The sequence below is a fragment of the Eschrichtius robustus genome, chromosome 12 (assembly GCF_028021215.1).
Source record: "Eschrichtius robustus isolate mEscRob2 chromosome 12, mEscRob2.pri, whole genome shotgun sequence".
Classification (NCBI taxonomy): Eukaryota; Metazoa; Chordata; class Mammalia; order Artiodactyla; family Eschrichtiidae; genus Eschrichtius; species Eschrichtius robustus.
This window is the reverse complement of record NC_090835.1, coordinates 41,620,271-41,636,440: the sequence shown is the minus strand read 5'-3', so window position 1 is coordinate 41,636,440 and position 16,170 is coordinate 41,620,271. Positions and strand designations below refer to the sequence as shown.

Here is a 16,170-nt window from a genome sequence, read left to right as displayed (position 1 = left end):
ACTCAGCCCAGCATGAGTCAAAACACACTTGGGCGGGGAGGGCTTGTCACAGCGTAAACGATGTGCCGGCCAATCTGAGCCATATAACCCGGGATTATCTGCACCTCCCTGCAGATGGCGGGGGCCTTTCAACATTGGACATCCTGAAGTGTGCTAAAAAAAAAAACAGGTCAGAGAAGGCAAAGGGTGCCATATTCTTAGCCCGCTAAGCTGGAAACCAAACTGAAAGCAGGATGAGAAAGCCATATGACCAAGGAAATGTAATTTTTTTTTTCAGAATTTGAAGCAGATGTCCAAGGTCTTGATTTCACCCTTACATTTTTTTCTTAATTTAATTTAAGAAATTAATTTCCTAAAACATATGTGAGTTTAGGTTCTCTTTAGAGATTTTACTATTTTGGCAAATATGTTTTCCTGATATCCAACAGTGGGACAATATGACAGTTAATAAGCAGCAATCGTGCCTACACAACCCCTTGGTGCCCCTTCAAGGCAACAGTTCCTCATACACCTTCACCCTAAAACAGAAAAACACCTTTTGTCTAATATATACATAATAACTCTAATTACAAAATAGTTTGATTTCTGAAGGACTATTTTCTATAATGGAACATTTTCTGTTTGTTGACATTTTAATTAAATTACCATTTTTAATTGTATACTAAGTTAGTGGGGCCCAAATAAATCTTTGTGACTATATTGAATTATACCTCTAAAATGTTAGATGTGCTTTTTATTACTTAGGATAGAATTTTCATATTATGTTCCTCTTTTGATAAATAACGTAAGTTACCTATTTAGTAATTAATGTTTAGTTTGCATTTTGTTTTCTTTTTTCTTCTGGTATCCTGAACTAAACAATATAAATTGAAAAAGCAGTTTCAGTTCAGATTCTACTTGAATACTATTTCAATTTATAAGAGAAACATTCAAAAGCTTAATCATATTTAAGTGGAAAAAATTTTTTCCAACAAATGCATTCAGAATACAATGGGATTGGGCTTCCCTGGTGGTGCAGTGGTTAAGAATCCACCTGCCAATACAGGGCACACAGGTTCGAGCCCTGGTTCGGGAAGATCCCACATGCTGTGGAGCAACTAGGCCCGTGCGCCACAACTACTGGGCCTGCACTCTAGAGCCCGCAAGCCACAACTACTGAGCCCGTAAGCCACAACTACTGAAGCCCGCGTGCCTAGAGCCCATGCTCTGCAACAAGAGAAGCCAACGCAACGAGAAGCCCGCGCACCACAACGAAGAGTAGCCCCCACTCGCCGCAAATAGAGAAAGCCTGCGCGCAGCAACAAAGACCCAACACAGCCAAAAATAAATAAATAAAAATAAAATTTTAAAAAAATACAACGGGATGTCTTTATGATGCTGATTGGAGGAACAGGCCATTGTATAGTGCAGACTCCTCAGACTATAATGATGTGCACTCAACAGGATTGAGAAATTTAGCAAATGAAAATAATTTTCAGTTACATTTGAATTTCAGATAAATAACAAATAATTTTTTAATATGTGTCTCAAATACATGAGTCATACCAAAAAATTATTTGTTGTTTCTCTGAAATTTAAATATAAGTGAGTGTCCTGTATTTTACATGGCAACCCTCCACCCAAACCACCCAGGACCTTACTAAAATGCTGAGTCTGATTCAAGAGGCCAGAGAAGGGCTGAGAGTCTGTATCTCTAACAAGTTCCAGGTGATGTGGAAGTTGCTGGTCCAGAGACCATATTGTGAGTGGCAAGGATCTAGAATTAGCATAGTCTGGTGCAGTGATACCCAGGACTGGCTTCTCACTGGCATGGCCTGGATGGACCCCTCTGCCCATCAGAAGTTCTGACTCAGTAAGTCTGGGACAGGGGTCCAGGGGTCGATATTTTCAGCATGCTCCACAGGAGTTGTTGTTTCTGATTCACAGGCAGGGATGTGAACCAGGAAATATTTTAAAATACAAAAGGTACTATGTTCATGCAAGGAATTGTTATTATCGCATTAAACTCACCCTGTGCAGATTGTTGTATCGCTGGGCTAAGTGTGTCCAGAAAGACCTTCCAGTTTCTGAGCTCCCAAGGGGCAGCAGATAGGATTGTGCCCTGCGGTCTTCACATCCCAGTGTCCCCTTACAGCTGGAAGCAGCCCAACTCCTAACAGCCTTATTATTACCAACCCTGGCCACTTTCTCAGAGCTCAACACTTTTTTGTGCAATTCAGCTCCAGCTGGGCTTGTAAACTCATGAAACGCAGTCCAAAGACCACAGCTCCAGCTTCTCCATGGGGAGGTGTATATGTTTGCCTCACATCCAAAGGGGTTCCACACACAAGCTCACCCAGATACCCACAGGGGACTGAATGCTTTCTCACAGCCACTCTGAGTCTAGGATTCCTGTTGGAACATTGAGTCACACGCACCACGAAGCTTTCTTCCAAGTAAATACCTGGTCTCATCAGACCGTTGCCCCTGATTCATGACATAATTATAGAAGAATGAAAAACCCAAACTTTTATAAACTGCTTCATCCTACTTCAGTGACCATTACTAAATGTCTCCCACTGAAGTGGGAGCAAGTGGTAAGGGCTCCTGACTCACCACTTCACATTTGCTGGCTAAAAATCCTGAGCACAGCACCCTGGGTTCAGGAAGGCTGCGCTGGTTATTGAATTCGGGTGATCTATTGATTATTAAGCCAATTTTTCAAAATTATTTTGTCCAACTTTCTAATTGTTTCCTGCAGGTCTGAATTACCTATTCTATCATTACTGAAAGTGGAAACTACAATCATAAAAATAATTTAAAGAAATCTCTCATACATACTTATTTTCCTTCAGTAGGGATTCATTTATTAATTTACCAAATATTTATTAAGTGCCTACTATGTTCCTAGAAGTATGTTTGGTATTAAATATTTGACAGTGAATTAAACAAGGAAGGATCTTGCCCTTTTGAAAGTCACTATTTGTTGGAAGAGGGTCCTCTAAACAAACATTTAAATATCCAACTGTAAACTGTGGCTAATGCTATGAATCAAAAACACTGGGTGTTATGAAAAAGAGAATAATGGAATAGTCAGTGATGATCTGATCTCTTGTGTTGGTCAGAGTTCTCGGCTTGTAAAATTTCTGGGAGACACAGAAAGAAGATGGCCATATGCAAGCCAAGGAGAGAGGCCTAAGAAGAAATCAAATCTGGTGATACCTTGATCTTGGACTTCTAGTCTCCAGAACTGTGAGAAAATAAATTTCTGTTGTTTAAGCCATTCAGTCTGTGGTATTTGTTATGTCAACCCTAGCTGACTAATAATAAGTAAATTTCCTAAGTGTATTGGATACAAGATCAATATAAAAATCAGCACCACAAAAATGGAAGTAAAAGATACCATTTACTTTAACATTAAAAGAATAAATATTTAGGAATAACCCAACAAAACTGTACAACACCTCTATACATAAAACTATAAAAAGTTATTAAAAGAAATTAAACAGCACCTAAACAAATCTTCATGGATTGGAAGACTCAATATGATACAGATAGTAATTCTAAAGGAATGCACTCTAATCGCAAAATCCTGGCAGAATTTTTTGGAAATTTAGAAAATGGTTTAAAAATTATATGGAAATTTAAAGGTCAAGAATAGCTGATATAACCTTAAATATGAAGAACAATGGGAGAGGACTGATTACCATGCCAAATAGCAAGGACTTTTATAAAGTATAAAGCTACAGTACTGAAGACAGAATGGTATTAATATAAGAAGAGACAGACAGAATAAGGCATTAAAAAAGAAAAAACCACCTCAGCCACACAAACACATGAACAATTGATTCCTGATGAAATAGCATGATAGATCAGTATTATAGGAATGATCTTTTCAATAAGTGGTGCTGAATCTTTGTATAGATTCAATGCAATGGAATACTATACAACAATGAATATGAACAGACTTCTACAAACAACATGGATGACTTTCACCAACACAATGTTGAGCAAAAAGAAGCAGACATACGCGTACACTGATGATTATAAAAAGGTCAAAACCATGGAAAACCAACCTATGGGATTAGAAATTAGAAATGTAAAAGCTTTGGGTAAGAGGGACTGGGCAGTGGTTGTGAAGAAGCAGGAGGTGAACTTCTGGGGTTCTAGTAATATTCTTTTTCTTGACCTGGGTCGTGGTTCCATGGTACTGACTTTGGAAAAACTCACTAACCTGTAGCCCTAACTATTTGTACACTTTTATGAAAGCACAATATACTTCACTAAAAAAGTTTTAAAGTGTTTGTATTTGTTTTATATTGCTGTAACAAATTCTCACAAACTTAGTGGCTTAATAGAACATCATTTATTATCTCACAGTTCCCATAGGTTTCCAGAGTTTCCAGAGTGGGGTGCACTTCAAAGGGCCCAGGGTCATTTGCATACAGGAAATCTTCTCCCTGGAGCACCTTAACCCATCTCTGACACAGCTTGGGTTTTGCACTTTGGCCTCCCTCCACTTGCATTTCGTCCATTTCAAAACCATTAAGAGCTGTGAAGAATGCCTGAATGCAATCAGATACAAAATCCACGTAAGAAGCACTTTAAAATGAGATCCTCCAGGTCTTGTGAAACCAAGTGGGACCCCAGCTTGCCTTCCCAAGTGTCACTCCAAGAAGTCTGTCTGCCCATCCATTTGTCTGTCAGGGGCCACTGACCTTGACCTGGTCAGCAGCCATCAGGAAGTGACTGCTCCTTCCCTATCAACAGTTTTTTGATAACACTAAAATGGCACTTGGCACAGATTACTGGGCTCATCTTATCTAGCGGGAAGGGGAAAGGGAGCAGGAGCCCAATCTTGGAGATCGCTGTCTCCCCCAATATGCTCAGCACATATAGCTGGTCAGTAAATATTTGTTGAATTAGATTGGAAGGAAAAAAATTTTGGTGAGAATTCTAAACTACAGTCATGTCTAAAAGTCTAAATCAGAATCCCCTACCCTAACATGGTTTCCAGTAAATACATCAGGACTATCTCGTCTTGTATATGGTGAACTCTCTTGAATAAGTTGCCCAGAATTTGGCACTGCGTGGAGTACTTAGGATTGACTTTTTTTTCCCTTCACTGTTGCGGGGAGGGAGTATTCTTTGTTGTATTCCCTGGCTCAGGCTAGGAGGCGCGATTTGTTTTCCTTTGGCGCTTCTCAAAGACCTAGTCCACGCCCGCTCCACCTTCCCTTTTATAAAGTAAGGCTGAAATGTAACGCTGAGTCAGCCACAAATGTGGCAGATGGAATAAGATTTAGCCAAAAGGAAACCAGCACAGGCAGACACTGCACTAGAGGCTGGGGAAGCGAGATTTCCAGAAGACCAGGTTTCTGGATCTCCTAGTCTGAGGGATAAGGCATAGGGGGAGGGGCTGGTGAAAGACAAGAAAACCAGCAATTTACCACAGTGTTGACAAAATGAGGGGAACTCCAGTTCAAGTTCCCTCTAAGAACCACCTGCCAGTCCCTAGAAAAAGAAATACAAGCATCCAATAAACATAACAGTGCAAATCCAAACAACAACAGGATACTATCTTCACATATAGAATTGGCAAAAATTAAGATGCTTCCTGCAGCCAGCTGGTAAGGACCTGGAGGATATGTGGGGAAGGGAGGAGAAGGGAGGGACAGGAGACCGGTGCTGCCTTCTAGGAAAATAATTTGGAAATGTCCACCCTTTAACCAAGCAATTCCAGTGCCAGTAGTTTATCGGCTAGATATATTCCCAAGCAATCACCAGGATATACATATAAGGGAGTTCACTGCAGAACACAGAAACACACCAGGTGATTCCTGATAAGATAGTTTATGATATGTCTACATAGAAATTCATATGATATAGTCCCCACCTCCTGCACACACATACACAAATGGAGCCCCCTCTTAAGCCCTTCTCTGTCCCTCTTACCCAATTTCTGTAACAGTATAGCTCTAAAATGGCTCGTTTGAGCAGTCTTCCCTACTGAGATTGAAGATTTTTGAGAGCAAGAATCTATTCTTCTAAAACCCACACAGAGGTCTGTAGCAAATACAGAATAGGTTTCCAGCCGCACAACACAGAATAGGGTTTGTTAACTGGTGAAAACAGAAAGCCATTTACTTGATGAACGGGCGAGGGCTCCACTTCTGACAAGAGTGTTACTTGAGTTTTATCAGAAGCTGTTGGGCGCTGAGCTTGGTGGGATAAGAGGCCCCGCATTCCTCAGCTGGAGAAATTCCCCAGCCTGGCTTGCCGCTCTCCCCCATCCTCTGGCCTGAGGGGACAATGGCAGGAGCAAGACACAACGTGTCCCTAGGAATCCTATGATAAAAGTAGGCTTTGACCTTAAAACCTCCTCATTGTGCTACAGAAATGGCTGCTCTGTTTATTAACTATTCAGTTGGGGTTTAATTCTAAATGGTCTCGACCGCTGAAATGTTCGAATTGGCTTTCTAAAACTATCCTACCTCCAAATGTGTTTTCTTCCTTGAATTTGAGACACACACTGGAAGTTTCTCTTTTGATTACGATGTTTTTTGGTTTCGACTATTTTTGGTTGGTTGGATGGTTTTAAGGCAAATTCTTACTTGTATATTTTAAACACACACAACTCTGTCTCTCTTGCCCCAGCGTTTAACACAGGACAGCTCAGAGTTGTCGAAGCCAAGTTCGTGTGCCCAATGCATGTTTCGGTCTGTTTGGCCCCTTTGTGCGTTGGCACACAAACTTGGGTTTGACAACAAGAGGGCAATACCGAACCGTCCTGAGACCAAGACCATTTGTTTGTCAGTGCCCTCCATAAGGGAGGAGGTGGGCTGCCGGTGGCTGGAGAACCCACATTCCAGGGTCTCCCATCCCCAGGCCCTCCGTGGGTCTCTAACACAGTACTCACTGGCCAGATGCTGGGTGGCATCTGTCAGTCAGCAGTGACTGAGCAGAGGTGTCCAGTGGCCGTCCTAGAGTCACCAATCAACTCCCCACCCAGAGACAGCCGCACAACTACCATCACTGATTATCGTCCTTTATCCCCCCACTATGCGGTGGGGTCACCTCTCACCACTGTGTCCCCAGAGCCCAGCCCTTGACCGGTAACATAGTAGACTCATTAAATACTTGTTGAATGAACAGTCTGCAGGCCGCCAGCCGGATAGCAAATGTCTGGCCACTCAGGCACCTCTGCCTTCCCCTCTCCCTCATCTTCTTCCTAACTCAAAAGTTTGCCCAGATTCTGTCTAGTGCATACACTTGCCTTTCTTTGCCCTCTGTGCCCGTGGGGAATGCAGATCTTTTCAGTGAGTTCCAGTCTTTGGGTACACAGAGATTCTGTGTGGGCTGCAGGCTGAACACACCAGCCATGCAGACTCAGGGCCTTGGTTCCCTCCTGAAAGTGGGGAGGTGATTTCCAGGGATCCTAATTCAAGTTCTAAAAGTTCCACAAGAGCCCCTTTAAATAAGGAAGTGTCAATGCAGGGGTGGTGTCCTGCTGCCAGTTCTGCCACAGACCTGCCCAGCCTCTGTGGAAAAAGACATTTAAGTCCACAGACGGGATTCTTTGTTTCATCCATAAAATGAGACTAATATTGCCAATGCTGTTATCTACTTAGCACACCGGATTGTTGAGGACTGTGAAGCACAAAGTGCACTAAGAATGTACTGTACTTTCTTTAAGCCTCCGTGCAACTCCTGGGGTTGGGTGATTAGCTTTCTCCTCTGCACTGGCCTTCGCCATATCCAGCTTCTAGAGCTTCAGGCCAAGTTCCCCATTCTCTCTGAATCTCAGCGTGACACTTGAAGCTTTTTAACAAGTTGAAAGGCCACACAGGGAGTTGAAGCACAGCAGGAATTAGTGAGCTGCTGTGGAGTAAAAATGCCACCAGCTATGAGTAAATGGGCTGCATCGCATCCCACCATTGCTTTGATGGGGACCTACCTCCCACTAAAAATAATTTAAAGTTTAATTCTCCCAAGATGCAGGTGTAGAAGCAAATAACGGCTCTTCTTTAGCACCTGTGGACCTGTTGCCTTCACAGAGGTAGACACTAATGCTGAAATGGCTTCAGATGCTGCTGCCAATTCGTTTTGCCACGGTGTAAATCCAATGGACAGAGATGGGTGACAAGAGAACTGAAACAGGAGGGAAGGGGGCAGGGCACAACCCTTCAAGAATAACACAGTGGTCGAGAAAAACTGGAGTCGACAAAAACTGGTTAGATAAAGATGCAGATGTAGAGAATGGACTTGGGGTCACGGGGAGGGGGAAGGGTAAGTGAGAGAGTGGCATGGACTCTCTCTATATACACTACCAAATGTAAAATAGATAGCTAGTGGGAAGCAGCTGCAGAACACAGGGAGACTAGCTTGGTGCTTTGTGACCACCTAGAGGGGTGGGATAGGGAGGGTGGGAGGGAGACGCAAGAGGGAGGGGATATGGGGATATAAGTATACGTATAGCTGATTCACTTTGTTTTACAGCAGAAACTAACACAACATTGTAAAGCAATTATACTGCAATAAAGATGTTAAAAAAAAAAAAACAACTGATTAGAGCCGACCAGGCCCAAGATGGCAGAAGATCTGACTCCCGGTAGACCTTGAGCTTCATTATGCACTCATTGTAAACATTAGCATATGCTAAATGACACACCCACAGGCGCCATGACAGTTCCAAGGCTGACCATAAAAGGCCAAAATGTGGGCGGTGGCCCAACTCCTGGAAATCCCTGCCTCTTCCCCACTCGTTAGCCTGTGAAATTACCCAGCCCATAAAAACTAACCAACCCATATTTCGGGGCCCTCTCGCCTTTTGAAATGGACTGCGTTCTGCCTATGGAATGTGTATCTCTGCTTTCACTTTACTGTGGTTCACTCTTGAATTCCTTCCTGCTCAAAGCCAAGCACCCTCACTTGGTGGCCCATCCCGAGACCTGGGACATGACCATCCTTTCTAGCTCCGTTTTCCTGCAACCTCTTTACATTAATAAGTCTGCTTCTTACCTATCACTTTGCCTCTCGCTGAATTCCTTCTGCGCTAAGACATAAAGAACCTGAGCTTCATTAAGTCCTGAGACAAGTTGTGCCATTTCAGCACCAGATAAAAGCTTCACACTTGTGTGCCTGGCAATATTAGGTAAACACTGGGCTTTTACTTTAGAAATTAGGAGTGAATGATATTGAGAAACTACTTATGACTTTGGACATATTTAATAACGAACTAAATGATCTGGAGCACTCAGATGTTAGGTGAGAGTGCTACCAAACCCAGGCTCCGTGGCTCGTTGCTCAAGAGTCCAGTACTGAAAGACAAGTGTAGGGTAAAAGGAAAGATAGCCTTATTGAGGAAGCCAGCAACCCTGGGGAGATGGTAGACTTATGTCACAAAGACCTAAACCCCCAGGTTTTGCTCGGGAAAAGAGGGAAAGGGGTTACGTGCAGGGGAGGGGTCAGTCTTCTATTTTCAGAGATGATTGTCTCCATCACGCGGTTCCAAGTAGCCGTCAGGTCTCGCTTGTGGTTGGAACATTATCTGACCCATAAATCTTTGGTCACTTAGTCCTGGAGAATAAGGAACAAGGGTGAAGCCTATAGAAAAACTAATCCTCAATCTCGATACACATCAACAGCTTTCTCCACCAGCAGCAAGCTAAGCTAAGCTAATGGTAGAAGTCAGGCATAGTAATAATTAAGAAATATATTGGGGGGAACTCCCTGGCAGTCCAGTGGTTAGGACTACATGCTTCCACTGTTGGGGTCATGGGTTTGATCCCTGGTCGGGGAACTAAGATCCCACCAGCCTTGTGGTGTGGCAAAAAAAAGAGAAAGAAATAGATTTGGAACAATGCTGAGTTGCTGACAGTTCCTAGTTACAGTCTCATCTCCTCAGTTACAATCCCCACTGCCAGATTTTCCTTCCATGTCTAGGGAAAAGGGGTGAAGACGTCTTCTGTAACTTCAAGCTGAGCATGGGCGACGAAGGATTCTTAGAGTGGAAGGATCTGACATGGTGTAAGAAATATTCTTTGGTTCCCTTAAGTGCCTGTTGAGATTCCAAAAGAGGCATCTCATTACTAACGTTTTAAGTAACTGTTTTGCAAAGAGTTGGCGTGCCAATTATGATCCCTTGACTAGAAGATAAAATCCCAACTTAAGGATTCCTTCAAGCATTGACCTAATCCCAGAGGGAATCCAAGAAAATAGGTTCATAAACCAATCCCATCCACCTTGAAATAGGGGAATATGGTGGGCTAAGATCTGTTGGAGCCAGGTAGCCTGTTGTGTCAGCATCATCTTGATTGTTTTAACCACAGTTAATCTTCAACTCCAGGGTCAGTTTTTTCCCATTCTCTTGAGGCCAGTTCTTGGAATTGTGCTAGCCATAGATAGATTCAGTGCTGCTCAAGACGGAGCAGCTTACGTCATGGCTACAGTCTGGTCATCATCATGCAGTTAGCTTTTACCCTCTGGTGGCAGTTATAGTATCTGCAACACAGCTCAGGAATGTGCATCAGACACGGTGTCCTTCAGGGAGGAACTGAAGATTCTGTGACTCTATTGTCCTAATCATTAACTGCTTGAGCCTGCTCCTTTGTGACTCAACAGGAGACAAGGGACATGGAGGGGCTTTTTGTACCTGGGAAGGCCCCTCAGGGTCCTGCTTGGTTTCAAGAGGCCATGGGCTAAGTGACATGCCTCTCCAGCAGCAGCGTCCGGGGCTTCAGGGAACCACCAAATAAATGCTTATAGGGTAACAGGGGACACAGCTGAATCTGGGGTTAATTCCCGTGTTGTTGGGGGCAGGGCGGAGAAGGGATGGAAGAGGCCACACTGTGGGCGCTGGGAGACTGTTAAAATGCAGTGAAACCCAGTGGCAAGGCTGAAATGGCCTCCCAGGCCGGACTGCCATGTTTCCAGAACTTTTTCCTAGAGCAGGCCTGGCACCCCGATGCGCAGGCCACCAAGAAGGCACAGGCCCTGGACGCACACTCGCACCTCCCTGCCCGCCTCCCCTCGCCCCACACCCCACCCCTGGCGCCGGCTCCGCTTCCTTCCAGTTTCGCTTGCAAATTCAGGTGCTCCTGGAATTTACACCCACTCACTCCTGAGAGGGAAGGAACCCCCTCCTGACCCTGAACTTCTATTTGGACTACCTGCTTCCTCGCCTTTCCCTCCCACCCGCTGAGACACACCCTTCTCGACCACCTGAGTCCGCCTGGGGCGGAGCACGGGCTCAACACACCTTTCTTGGAAAACCAAAGATGAAAGCAAATTTCGGGAAATAAAACTTTTCAATAAAATATCAAACGCCTTGGGAGAACCATACATGGTGTTCAGGTTTTCCCGATTACAGCAATACTTTCCACCACTCCTCTAACTTGGAATCACCACCCCGATAAGAGTAATTGGTTTGCTCTTTTTTTTTTTTTCTTTCTTTCTTTCTTTCAAAGAGTAAATCTGATCTTTTTAACTCGAAACTAATGATAGAGACATTAGGGCTAATTAACAACAGTTTTACAAGAATGGCCTTTTCCATTCTTTGTTTGGCCGCTTCACCGCCTCTCACCTCCACCCCGGAGCGTTTACGCATTGTAATGCGAATAGGCCTCCGCCTCCCCGCCCACCAGAGGGCTGTCCCCGCCACCCAGGGGCTTGTGGCTGAGGAAGGAGAATCTCCCTGAAGGTTTTAGTCAAAGCGTTTATTAGGACCGACCTGTCTGAGGAACACCCCAGTTTCTTCCGACATCCTGGCTCCTGCTTCTGAGACCTTCTGGGGAGACCATATTTCTCATCTGGGATATTTTTCTCATTAAATGCCCATTTTCACTTCAAGAAATTAACGTTTTCCTTTGGGTGTTTTGGCAATGACTGCGAATTAAAGCCAGGCTAATATCTTTTTCTTTCTAAATTGTTAGGCGCCATGGACCAAAGAAAGATGGAGCGCTTTTCTTCCAGGTATGAACCAATCTTGAGTGTGAGCTTTTGATTACTAGTTTCCCAGCTTAGGAAACATGTCCTACACCTCTCTGTTGTTTGGTTTCATCTCGTTCAAACCTTAAAGAGCTGCCAACAGTGCTGCTGTTTTTCCAAAAGACCTGGAACTTAAAGTTGCATCCACCTTTGCTATTGGCTTTTAACATCTTCAAACAGGTTATTGGCTCTGCCTCTGAAATGACTAGTGTTTTCCTACTCTTTTGTTAGAAAAGGTCAATATTACAACGAAATTAAGAAACTGCTTCTGAGAAGGTTAAAGGTATAGGCAGGTTTTCAATATTTGGGAACCGTTAAGAATAATGGGAAATTTTTTTAAACCTTGAATAGCTTTTAAATGACTGGTTTAAATGAAATAGTTTGTAAAATGTGATTCATAAATTACATAGCATGTCATCCAGGCATTTAAAATTCCTATATGAAAACTATGTGCAGGAGAAAAAACATACGTGAAATAGAAGATAAAAGATTTATACCTACTTAAAATTATGTGCATATGAGGACAGAGCCTAAGAAGTAATAATACATGTTGGAAAGAGTTGGAGATTAGGTGGACTTTAATCTCATCATCTTTCTTTGTGTTGTTACATGAATTAGTCAGCCATTTTAAAAGAAAGGAAAAGAAAAAAAGGAAAGTGGTGCTCTACAATTTCTCCCTAGTGGTCTGTGGTCCTGTGTTGAGAAGACCCAGGTGTTAACTCAAAGGGATTTTATTTGCTTTGTTTTGCTAATGGAGGTCTGATTTCCTCTTCCTAGTGTGATTTTGATCCTGGCCTTTTCCAGAGCATTTGAACTGGGATTAGTCACTGGTAAGAGACTTTGTTTTTTTGATCACTAGCAATTTTCACGTGGCCTGAAATACAGGTGCAAGGAGTTAATTTTGTCATTCAGGATTGGGCCACTGTGAACTTGCCCGTCCGTCACAGGGAGACCTGGCCTTCAGAGACGATGGCCTTCAGTCCCGGGAGGAGCCTGCAATTCGTCATCGGCCTTCCCAGTTTGTACCATCCACGGGAATCCAGAACAGTAAGACGTACCTGCCTTAGATCTACAGTGCGGTATTGCTATCCTGGTCCTTCACATGTTTCCTGAGTATCTTTTAGACCCTCTTTCACCTAAGAGAGTGGGCACCTGATTCTGGAGCTGGGCAGATGAATAGTTGGACTGGTTTTGATGCTGGGGGCCAGACAGGCATTGTGTACTTCACCTCCGCAGAATGCAGTTTCCCTCACCTGATCCCACTTCATGCTGGGGACTCCAGGTACCACCACTGGCCTACGCGTGAAAAAAGATTTCTCTGATCAAAAGCACAGGTAGCCAAAGGAACACTAAAAAGGAGAGTCTTATTCTGTGAGGTTTACAATGTTTATAGACATCTGTCAACACTTTGGGGAGATTAAGTCCTTACCGCCATATTAACCTTGGCTTACGGGAACTCAGCTTTTCAATCCTTCCACCCTCTCAGCCACCTTTTCTTACATTTCAGGTAAGGAGCTAAACAGAACCTGCTGTCTGAATGGGGGAACCTGCATGCTGGGGTCCTTTTGTGCCTGCCCTCCCTCTTTCTATGGACGGAACTGTGAGCATGACATGCGCAAACAGTAAGCCACTGAAAGGGGCTGGGGGTGGAGAGGAGAGGGAAGGAGAGGTGGGGTTTAAACTCCGCATGTCCGTTCATCCTCAGGAACTGTGGGTCCGTGCTCCATGACACCTGGCTGCCCAGGAAGTGTTCCATGTGTAAATGCTGGCACGGCCAGCTCCGCTGCTTTCCTCAGCCGTTCCTACCTGGTTGTGGTAAGCGGAGGGTTGCCTCTTTTGCCCTCTCAGGTTAGTTAGTTGCCTGTGGACGCTTAATTAACAGGGTCTCTCCTCTTACCTCATGGCTTGCTGAAGACTGGCAGCCAAAGCTCTGCTTGTAAAAGCATCGAGGACTCCAGATGGGATGGTCGCCCTGGTGTCCTTGATATTTACTTCCTCAATATGTAGCCAGTCGTGCTGCCTTTCAGGTGGAGAGTTATTTCAAGTCTATTTGACGTTCTACAGTATGTGAAGTTCTATAGAGGCAAATAAACAAGAAAAGACTTGGCCTCTTAAACACGAAGAGACACTCTCTGGCGTTCCTTTCTTTGGGCAGGGAGACCCAGACAGGCTCCAGGGGGGCAGCTCAGTTATTGCCCACCCCACAGCAGGGTTGGGGGCACCCAACTCCAATTATTGCCCTTAAATTCCACCAGAGGAATTGACCCCACTCTCCTTTCTTAGGAACTTCTTCAGGGATCCTAAAACGCCCCTCTAGGGCGCCCCCTGGTGATTGGTCTCATAACTCTTTCACCTCATTGATTTTTACTGATTTGAGGAAAACAATGACAAGGGCAGGGACCTAGAAGAGAACAAGAGGAGAGGGTTTGCTCCCTACCCCAACCTGAGCCAGATTTCTTGGGCCAACTTAGTTCAGAGGCCTCTCCTACTTCTGACCCTGCAGATGTCAGAAATTGAAAATGTTCAACAAATTGAAAATGAAAACAAATGCTTCACTGAGTACAAGATGGGACCCCAATCCAGGCAGGGACTGTCTTTTCCTTTTGCATTGGGTATCAGGCCCAGGATAGGCGACTGGAAGGTGTGGGTGGAATGGCTGGATAGGTGGGGACCATATTTTCTCCCTGGAACTCGGGACGCAAAATGTGCTGTCTCCTTAGCATCAGAGCCTAACCAAGTTCTGCCACACGCCAGCAATTATAGGCGTCACCGGCTGGGATAGGTTACCAGGTGTGAAAGCATGTATTCAGGGAAGATCAAGTTAACAGTCTGTCAAAATATTTTCTCGGGGGAGTCTAATTGCACATAATCGGTACTATTGATCCCATAAGCACATTGTACTCATCAAATCTTGGGCCCTAACTGCTTTTGGGTTCGCGTAGATGTGCCACGTGTGTGGGCAACAGGATGAAGTGCCAGAGGGATTTCCTTTAATGACCAAGTGTCCCTACCTTCCAGATGGCCATGTGATGGATGAGCACCTCACAGCTTCCGGGACTCCAGAATTAACACTGTCTGCATGTGCTCTTATGCTACCTGGCATCTGCCTTGCTATACAAAGTTATTATTAACCCACATTTGTGTGCAGCATTTGCCATGCAGGTTTCATGACCTTTAAAGGCTGTCTCTCCAATGTCCCAACTGAGAGATGATCATTTGTTAGTAGCCTTGAAATGGAGACTAGATTTCCCTATGGTCCCTAACATTTCCTTAAAGTACCAACTACTTTCCTCTTCCCTGCCCTCTCCAAAACACTACTTTAAAAAAAAAAATGCCATATCTTGTTCCCAAGTCCTGTGTTTCTTGATACATGTAACTCTACCAAGGGCTTATTAACAGTTTCCTTTAAACAATTGAATTCTATCTTCAGATTATTAAAGGTTACTCCCAATGTGGAACTGAGCATAAAGCATTGAATAGAGTTGTGATCAGAATCAATTAAGATAGTAGTATCTTAAGGGCTTCCCTGGTGGCGCAGTGGTTAAGAATCTGCCTGCCAATGCAGGCGACACGGGTTCAAGTCCTGGTCCTGGAAGATCCCACATGCCGCAGAGCAACTAAGCCTGTGCGCCACAACTACTGAGCCCAGGTGCCACAACTACTGAAGTCCACGCGCCTAGAGCCCGGGCTCTACAACAAGAGAAGCCACCTCAATGAGAGGCCCGCGCACCGCAACGAAGACCCAATGCAGCCAAAAATAAACAAAATAAAATAAATTAATTTTTAAAAAAGATAGTATCTTGAAAAGGAAAGGAAAGGAAGCATTTGTAAGGGGAGCAAAGGAGAAGGGAGGGGGCAGACATCAGAGGTGAGAGACAGGATGCTGGAGTAATGGAAACGTGTGTGTATCGCTGGGAGACTAGGTAGAAAAGTGGGAGCAAATGAGAGATTTGAGAAAATAAAATGCATTACTTTATTGATCAGATGGGTACAGAGAAGCAGATTAAAAAGCTAAGTTGAAGGGCAAGTTTCTATCATCAGTAGGAAGCTGTATAAGACAAGGACACCTGTTTTCTCAAGGATTTGGAAAGAGAATAAAGTTTCCTTGAAAAAAAATTATATCTAAATTCCCTCAATGTATTAAGAGTGCTTAATACCTTATGATTTCTCCATACTATGCAATTATTTTAACAGTGGTAAAAG

General features: G+C 44.0%; 1 protein-coding gene across 1 annotated transcript; it reads left to right on the top strand.

The window, feature by feature from the left end:
* Nucleotides 1–11,917: 11,917 nt before the first annotated feature.
* Nucleotides 11,918–15,098, top strand: CRIPTO (cripto, EGF-CFC family member). The gene is made up of 6 exons (XM_068558937.1): nucleotides 11,918–11,952; nucleotides 12,745–12,797; nucleotides 12,880–13,014; nucleotides 13,475–13,589; nucleotides 13,673–13,782; nucleotides 14,986–15,098. The coding sequence occupies exons 1-6, from the start codon at nucleotides 11,918–11,920 to the stop codon at nucleotides 15,096–15,098; spliced, it is 561 nt and encodes a 186-aa protein (XP_068415038.1).
* Nucleotides 15,099–16,170: the final 1,072 nt, after the last annotated feature.